Here is a 9,752-nt window from a genome sequence, read left to right on the forward strand (position 1 = left end):
TTTTTTGCTTGGGGCGGCAGAAATGCTGGAGCCGGCCCTGTCCAAAAGATGCCGCAGAACAGCATTCCATAGGCCAAAATTAGACCGCCCCTCTGCAACTGGACCCAGAGAGGCTAACAGGCTTCTTGGATTTCTGCATGGAGCAAAGAAATTATGATACTTTGAGCCGGGTCATTGAACAAGTAGCAGTGATAGATGATGGGGAAGTGGACCTCCTGAGGGCATGGCCATACCCTCATTTTTGTCATTAAGACAGACTTGTTATATCATGTAGATAGTGTTTTGCATTTTCAGTTTTCACCAATTTTCACAGATAAATTATGAGGTTTTTTATTAAAGGAGTTTGGTTTTTACTGCTTTACACCAGTTTATCAATCCACTCAATATTTTTTGGGGTACTTTTTAAAAAAAAAACACTAATGCTTTATGCGATTGTTATGTCCTGGAGCTCTGAGATTGAAGCAGTTCTACAGTGTAAAACATAGAACACACACGGTGGAGGTTGGAAAAAATCAAACAATGTTAATATCACACTATGATTGGCTCACAAGGAGATGCTGCCCACCTATTTCTTTGAGTCCATTTAGTGTGGTGCTGAATTTAAACAATCAATCCTCTGCAGATAAAGATAAGGTAAAAAGGTAAAGATGGGGTGAAAATGCAAATCTATGCCTGAATACCAACAAGAAAATCAGTGCTTAGAAAATTTCAAGAAAAGTAGACTGGAGTGAAAAGGATGCATTGTGCTGCAAGTACTGCAGCATTGAGGTCAGTGCTCGTGCTGACAGAATAAAGGAGCATGTCAAAAGGAAGCTTAAAGAAGAAAGTGAACTTTGGGATAAACAGTCACCGTGGCTTTAATGAAAGAGAGAAGACACAGCATGATTGTGTCAATGAATTTGTGCATGCTCTTTGTTTTGCCAGACAATCGCTGTTAATTGTAGAGGGGCCTATTGGTGACTTTGTGAGATAATACTGTGCAGCAGCAAAAACCCTTCCAAATGCAGAGAAGCTCACGCGTAAGTATCTGAAATAAAATGATGATATTTTAGTATCTAGACTGATGGAACAAACTGATGGAAATGTGGTATCTAGTCTGATTTTTGACGAGTCTCCTGATGTTTTGGATTGTCCAATTCTTGGCCTTTTGTTTTGATTTCAAAGTGAATAAACCCAAAATAAAACTTGTTTTGTGCTGATGTGACATTCATCCTCTCTGCTGATAGCCATTTTGTCAATGCAGCAATAACTTACATGTTTGATATGTACCAACTAACTTGGGAAAATCTGGCTACAACTAACAGATTCTGCTTCCTACATGGCTAAATTTGCACAGGAGATTAAACTCAATCAGAAACTGGAGCTGCTTTGTACTACCTGCCCTGCTCACCTAATTAGTGTTGCACTGTCAGTAGCTACTGGTACAGAAGAAATGAAAGACGTGAAATCTTGCATCATTGGATTTGGAGCCATTTTCAAGCATGCAAGCAAGTTTAAGGCTTTGTTTTACACAGTGTGAGATGAGTGCAAAGCCGACTGCCGACTACTTCTGGTGTACCACATAGGTGAATGAGCTTGTACTTCACTGCCTGTCTTGTAAATAATGCATGGACTGTGCTAATATGTCTCCTGGAGCATCCTGAGTTTGTTGGTTCTAAAGCAGAAACTCTGAAGAGACTTGCAAATAACCAAAATGACCACCAGATTCTGTGCACCAAGGTAACATTCATTGTTGAAAACTTGGAATCACCATGTGACACACAGAAAACATTGGCGTTTTCTCTGATTACTGCCAAAATGTTTGCCAATTCAGATGTTTTCCGGATCCTGACAACCAAAATCTCAGCTGAAATGAGCACAACAGCTTCAAGAGAAACATACTGTGAGAAAACACAGCTGTTTTTGCAAATCCTTATGACCCGAGAACACAAGAAAACCAAAAAAGCATTCAAAACCAATGCTCACAAGAAATGGGAGATGACTGTAGCCCATTAACTGATCCCCAAAATGTTTGGTGCCAAAGATTATTTTTGGACTGTCATCCAGGTGTTGCACCCCTTTCTCAAGGTGAATTTTGCAGCAGACTATTATTATTATTATGACTGTTATTCCAGAATGTTTCAACTATTTGCCACTAAAGATGAAATCTCAAATCTGAACATGCCTAACCCTGATAATATGAAGCTAGATGTGCTGGCTTTTTGGACCAGTCATCAAAACACACTTCCCATCTCCAGCAAATTGGCAAGGTGAGCTTTGGGTGTACCCCCTAGATCTATTGATGAGGAGCACTTATTTTCAAAGTTGGACTACCTCCAAGACAGCAAGAGGCTCTATATGAGTGAGGATACTTTGAAGAAAATTATGCAAGCATATACAAACCAGGATTTCTGGAAATACTACTAGCTCAGAGAGAAAAAATACCTTTGTACATTAAAAAAAGGTTTCAATTATACTGTAGTAAAATGTGTATATTACGAAAAGTCCCCATCTCTCCTCCCCCCCCCCCCCCCCCCCCCCCCGAATTTTTTAATTCTTGTTTTAACCTGATTTCGTCCTGGTTTTAATGTTTGGAAAATAAACACTGACAAATTCCCAGAATGTTTTTACAAATAAAAACTGAAAATGCAGAACACTACATCTAGACCACCAGGACAAGCAGAGGCATGAGATATGGATGCAATTACTTGTGCCCTGGTTATATCATCTTGAGCTCCTACATTTAGTGCACACAATCCTTTGTGCAGGACACCTTGGGAAGGATAAGACAAAGTCTAGGATCCTGACCCAATACTTTTGCCCAGGGTCCTTAAAGAAGTTGAGAATTTATGTGCGTCATGCCCCAAATGACAACTAGTGGTCACCAAAGGAGTCCCATGGACTCTACTAGTACCCTTTCCCTTGATGGAGATCTTCTTTGCATGAACAATAATCATTCTTATATGCCCCCTAGAGAAGAGTACCTCTGGACACCAGCATATCCTTGTTATCATGGACTTGGTCACCCAATAGCCGGAAGTTATATCATTCCAGACAACGAATGACAAGACTATCACTAATGAGCTGCTGAAGGTCTTTGCCTGGGTAAGGATTCCCAAAGAGCACCTGATGGACCAGGGAACAGGTTTTACAATCTGGCTGATAAGAGAGTTCTGTGGCCTACTAAAAGTCAAAGCATTATACACATCTGTAGGGTCCTACCAATTTCACAGTCGTAGGGTTTTAAAAATCACAAATTTCATGATTTCAGCCATTTAAATCTGAAATTTCATGGTGTTGTAATTGTAGGGGTCCTGACCCAAAAAGGAGTTGTGGGGGGAGGTCGCAAGGTTCTTGTAGGGGGGATTGCAGTACTGGTATCCTTACTTCTGCGCTGCTGCTGGTGGCGGCGGCGCCGCCTTCAGAGCTGGGCAGCTGGGGAGCAACAGCTGCTGGCCGGGAGCCCAGCTCTGAAGGCAGAGCCACTGCGAGCAGCAGCGCAGAAGTAAGGATGGCATGGTATGGTATTGCCATTCTTCAGCGCTGCTGCCTGCAGAGCTGGGACCTCAGTCAGCAGCTGCCACTCTCCGGCCACCCAGCTGTGAAGGCAGCAGGGAAGAAGTAAGGATGACAAGGTATGGCATTGCCACCCTTACTTCTGTGCTGCTGCTATTGGGGCACTGCCTTCAGAACTGGGTGTCCGGCCAACAGCCACGGCTCTCTGGCCGCCCAGCTCTGAAGTCAGCGCAGAAGTAAGGGTGGCAATACTACAACCTCCCAAAAATAGCCTTGTGACCCTCTGCAATTCCCTTTTGGGTCAGGACCCCCAATATGAGAAACGCTGGTCTCCCCCATGAAATCTGTATAGTATAGGGTAAAAGCACACAAAAGACCAGATTTCACAGGGGGAGACCAGATTTCACGGTCCGTGACGCATTTTTCATGGCCGTGAATTTGGTAGGGCCCCTACACATCTGTGTACCATCCATAGACAGAGAGCCTAGTGGAAAGACTTAATCAGATGGTAAAGAGAAAGCTCAAGAAATTCATTATCCAAGACTCATAACATTGGGACCAACTATTCCTGACTCTACTCTTCTCCATTAAGGAAGTATCACAAGTTTTGACTGCATTTTCACCACTGCAAGTGCTATATGGGCAACCGCCAAGAGGTATACTAGATCTGGTGTGAGAGACATGGGAAAGCCAGGCTCCAAGAACCAAAAACCTTGTACAATATGTCTTAAAGTTACATGAGAGACAGGAAGCTACGGGGTTGTATGCTAGAGGAAGGAACACACGTACAAAAACAGTCACATTATAATAAAGGGGCATGACTATGTGCCTTCCAGTCCAGGAACAGAGTTGTATTGCTTCTTCCAATCTCTGAATCAAAGCTGATCGCCAAGTGGCAAGGCCCTTATGAGATGGTAAAGGAGGTAGGAACTGCAAACTATTTAATCAGACAAAAGGGGAGAATGGGGGGAAGGAATGACAAATTGACCATGTAAATTTGCTGAAGCCAGGGAAAGCCACTTCATCATGCCATATGCTGAGGAACTGGGACCCCAAATTAGAGATTGCCTGAAAGAAAGCTCAGTGCCCCTCCGAGAGAACCTAAACCAGAAGCAAAAAAACCAGGCACTCCAATTGGTGGCCACTTTTACAAAGATATTCTCAGCCCACCCTGGGAAGATATCCATGGGCCACAATCACATTAATATGAAACCCAGTACAGTAATACAGGAAAGCTGCAACCAATTCCCCCCAAAATTGAGGAGGGCTATCAAGAAAGAGCTCAAGGTCATGTCAGAACTTGGGCTATCCCAAAGTGACTGGAGAAGTCCTATTGTGCTGGTTCCAAAGTCAGATGACTCACTACATTTCTGTATAGACTTCAGAAAGGTGAACAGTTTCAGAATTTGATGTTTACCCCATGCCTTGGGTGGACGAACTTAGACTGGCTGGGAGAAGCCCAGGATAGCACCACTCTGGATTTAACAAAGGGATACTGGCAGATTTCCTTAACACCAGACTCACAGGAGAAGATTGCTTTTCTATGCCGAAAATGGGCAGAGATGACACTAAAAACCAGTGAATCCTGCAACTACACTCCCTCTCTTTTCCTTCCTTGCACAAATCCCAGGTGCCTCTCCATGAAAGTAAGGGAAACAAAATAGATATAGTTTTTTATGGTCTTATGGTGTGTAAAGTTAGTGTAAAGACTAATGTATATTTATAGCTCTGGAATGAACAGACAGAGCTAAACAGCATTAAAAAAATTCTACTCTCTCCTCAGAAAAATACTATGAAATAGAAATGGTTATAAATATGCTAGAAGTTTTTAAACTTTAAGCTTATGTTTTAAAAACATTTTTAAAGTTCTACTGACCTCTGTAGACACTAAATAAGAGCACAAAATTCTCACATCTGGAGAAGTAGATAGTTATTTATATGTATTTTCCCCCCTGTTCTCTATTTAATTTTGAATAAATTATTCGTTTTAAAGTTGTTGTGATGTTATAACTCTACACATGAATGATATAATTTGGTCTAAATATGATGGGACTACTTAGCTCATGGACAATGTAATAAACCTTAATTTAACCCAGCAATAGCCTGCTCTATTAACTTCTATATTTATATTAGTCATTTTGTTTTTATCAGTCAGTCAGTGCTGCTTTTTAATGCAGTAATTTTTTTTTGGAGGAATATTTACTTGTATTGAAAAACATGCTTGCATAATTTCCAGGAACAGATTCTTGCAACCACTTGTAGCTTCTTCACGAGTGACTGATCTATGTACTTACCGTAAGTAAAAGGATTTGAATTGTAAATTTCAGCTTGCAGGCTACTAAACCTCATTGACTCTAGCAGCACCTTGAAGACCCTGGGGAGGTTCCTTTAGTTTGGCATTTGAAACTGACACAAATAAAAGACTGAAGGCCAACAGACCTCATAAATCATAGCTACAGTGTCAATGCCAATCTAACAAAGGGACTAATAACACACAACTACTGCAAAAAATAAAGACAGCCAGGAAAAGATTTTATTTTAATAGCTGATATTCAGGATGGCTTACCTGAAGCAGACTCTTTCATCTCTTCCCCATTGCTTTAGGGGTACACAGTCCCTATTTTTCAGGCTGGTGAAATGGGAAGGTTGCCTAGATGCTGATGAAGAAAACGTGAATTTTGCCAGAAGAGATGAGCTTAACCAGACCCACAGCGAGGAAAAAGAGGAACAAGATGCTACCATGACCCTTGAGTTTAATGTCTCCCACCAGGATCCAGGATATCAATCCAAGGCTCACATGCAAGGTGCCCAGATCAAACTGATCACCACTTGGGAAGCTGGATGGAATGTTACCAATGCCATTCAGGTAAAATGCTTACCTATTTACATTAATCATAATTTTAAACACTTAGTCTGTTTTGTTTTGCTTTAACTATATCATCATATCACAACACTCAGAACGTTTTTGATTTCATCTCAGATGGTGGATTAATTTATTACTGACATATTTAAACTTTTTTTACATGAAACTCACACTTTAAAAACAGGGAACAAAGGTCAAAAGGGAGTCCTGGGGGAAGTAGGGACATTATCAAAAGAGAGAAAGATTCTGAAAATAATTAAACTAAGTGAAAATAAAGAGATGCTAACTGCTTCTGTAGGTTTGGAATTGCCTTTCCATGTGTACATTTGTATTCAGAGAAAATCACCAAGTTAAAGAAGGTGGAGATAAATCGGAGATACAATATGTAAATATCTCACAAAACCAGAGACGATGTAGTTTCATCCCAGGTCTAACTTAACTGATGACTATGAATTTGGACCAAAGAGAATAATAATAATAATAAAATAACTTTTTATTTGACATCAAATTTAAACTTGGTTCCATAATTTTCTTGATGGAAAAAGTGTTTTTTTCATATCCATAAATTTAGCTTAACATTGTTTTAAAAACTGCTTTTTCTCTCCCACCTCCTTTTCATTTGCGACATCATACAGTAGGAAGAAACAAATGTCTACAGACATATTTCACATTTAGCATTGTTTATACACTAATCAGTAGCTCACTTGCAAATTTTCATGACACCCTAAATATGAAAAGAAAAAAAAAGGTCTTCCACTGTTGTTTGAGACTTTGATAACTTTAATGGACATTTTCTTGTTCATCTTCTAACCCACCAATCTTTTTTGGGGGGAAAAACCCCAAAACATTGTCTATGTCTCAATGAAGTTTCCATGCTATATCTAATTTAAAATGAATACAAATACAATACAATTTAAGTCAAAGTAACAGCGTATTCTAAATGTTTTTAACTAAGAACATAGACTTGCAATCCTAATACAACAATGGAAATACATTTTGGTGACAAGTCAGTTCTTGCAGACTCTCAGCATGGTCTGTCAATCAGCACAATGGGCTGGGGGTGAAATCCTGGCCCCAGCACAGTCAATGGGAGTTTTGTCATTGACTTTAATGAAACCATTTCACTTTCAAAATCAAGGGACTTTGTTTCTAGACCCAGTTTTATCAATGCCTTGTTGTGTGACCTTTGGCAAGTCACTTAACTTCTCTTTGCCATTGTTTCCACATCTGAAAAATGTAGGTAATAATACCAGTCGCTCAAAGTGGTTTAAGACTCCTGGATCTATTTAAATACAATATTATAATACATATTATTAATTATTATAGATTCCAGTATAGAACTAGATATTTAGCAATACGGTAGCAATACTACTTGCATATGGCAGATTATTAAAAGATTTTTTTAAAAGGACAAAGTAGCTAATCAGTTCAGGAAGAAGGGCTTCATTCAGGGTCTAGCTACACTGCAGTAAATACCGGTGGCTAGCCCAGGTCAGCTCACTCAGGCTTGTGGATGGCGGGCCGGGGTAGGAGGGCTGTTCGGGCTGTAAGGCAATAAAATTGCAGTGTAGACATTTGGGCTTGGGCTGGTGCCCAGCTCTGAGACCCCACGAGGCAAGAGAGTCCCACATCTAGGTTCCAGCAGAAGTCTGAACATCTATATTGCAATTTTATAACCCCACAGCCCAAGCTCTGCAAGTCCGAGTCAGCTGACCCAGATGAGCTGTGGGTGTTTTGTTGCAGTATAGATATACCCTTAGTGTCTGCAGCTTTGAACCCTGCTACTTAGTCTTGCTTGGTCCAGTATTTTAAAACAGAACACAACAGCAACAGGGGGGCAAGCTACCATTTTTCTGTGTTTTGTTTATGGGGGAGCATGAAGGTGGCAAAGTGGGGAATAATTATTTATTTACTAATACGGTTGGAGTTTTCTAATGGATATATTGTATGTGGATAAGTGCAACAGAGCAGGTGTGCAATACATTTTGTGTTTTCTTTTACTTCTCTGAAGTATGGAAAAAACCCTTTATGTCTGGTTAGGGGAATACTATAAAATAGATATCTAAGGCAGAAAAAAATTGAGTTGGCACAGATCACTGAACATATAAGAATTTGAGGGAATTTCTATGCAAACCTTACAAGAGAAAAATCAGGAGTTATGAACAGATTGATTAAAGCAATCAGAATGCTCTTGACAGGTGGAAACAAGCTCTGTTAAAATGGGAATGACAGTTGTTTTTGCCTTACCCAGAGGAAAGGGCAACAGTGTTTTGCATGGCAATTAGAGATAAATGTTTAAGTTGAATTTGAAAACACTCTAAGCAGTTATTTCAGTGCACACAATTAATCCACAAATGAAATTATATTATAATCTGGAATTATTTTAAGGATAAGTAACTTTTTGGTCATTATGAAATTCAATAAAGGAGGCTTTTTTAGATTGTCTGCTTATTAAATAGTACTTATTTGCATTGGAAATGTTTAAGTTTTTTCCTTCAACTGAAGAATGTGAAATTTTGATGACAGCATTGTTTATGTAAATGATTGTTTCAGACATTTAAAGTTTCCAAGGAAACATGTTTAATATTCTTCCACTGTACATGCAAATGAAAACCTGTGTGCAGTTAAAACTACCTTTAAGAAAAGACATAACCCAAAATTATAAGATAAAAGGATGAAGAAAAGTATACTCTGACAGAGAGATTCAAGTTATACTTCTAGCTAGCAATAAAATAGCAAACTTTTACACTGGTTTTCACAGTAGTCTAGATTCTAACAATATGGTAGTACCAAAGTAGTCTTTACATACCAACAACATGGAAGAGGAGTGTATTCAGAAGAGATGACATGGTGCGCCAAAGAAAAAGAATGTCAAAATAAAAGTCCCACTAAGCCTACTGTGTCCTGAAGTAGTGCAAGCGGCCAGAAAACAGCTATTAGGAAGATGTAAAATAAAGTATCCCATCACTACTTTAATTTATAACCCAATTGAGATGGACTTCCCCAAAACTCTCAGCAGCACACACAAAGCTCAGGGCTGCAGAAAACTCATTTGTCCTACTAAAGAGTTTCAAAGTGCTTTCAATCGTGTGAAACTCACTCCTTTTTACATTTAAAATATAGTTGGGATGGGTTCCACCTGGAACTGGGGTATCACTGAGCCCTCTGACCCACCAGTCGGGGCTCCCTCTCACACGGTGTTGCCATGACAAGTTGCAAAGCCCTCCAAGCTTGCACTTTCACCAGCATTCACACGATAGGGACACACACAGATGCAGTCACTTGTAGCTCTCTAAGCACCAGCCTCAGACCAGTGTTCCCTCTAATTTTTCCCACTGATGTGTGGAATGAATTTTGTTATGTTCACCAATATGGAGGTGATGTGTGATGTGAG

General features: G+C 39.9%; 1 protein-coding gene across 1 annotated transcript in view; it reads left to right on the forward strand.

Moving 5' to 3' along the window:
- Positions 1-6,052: 6,052 nt before the first annotated feature.
- LOC112108672 (vesicular inhibitory amino acid transporter-like) overlaps positions 6,053-9,752 on the forward strand; it is a 35,569-nt gene continuing 31,869 nt past the window's right edge. Inside the window, exon 1 of the mRNA XM_029911053.1 lies at positions 6,053-6,361. Within this exon, the coding sequence (XP_029766913.1) occupies positions 6,053-6,361 (309 nt within the window). The remainder of the gene's footprint in view (positions 6,362-9,752) is intronic.

The sequence above is a fragment of the Terrapene carolina genome, unplaced genomic scaffold (genome assembly GCF_002925995.2).
Source record: "Terrapene carolina triunguis isolate 2854851 unplaced genomic scaffold, T_m_triunguis-2.0 Scaffold85, whole genome shotgun sequence".
In the NCBI taxonomy this organism is placed as follows: Eukaryota; Metazoa; Chordata; order Testudines; family Emydidae; genus Terrapene; species Terrapene triunguis.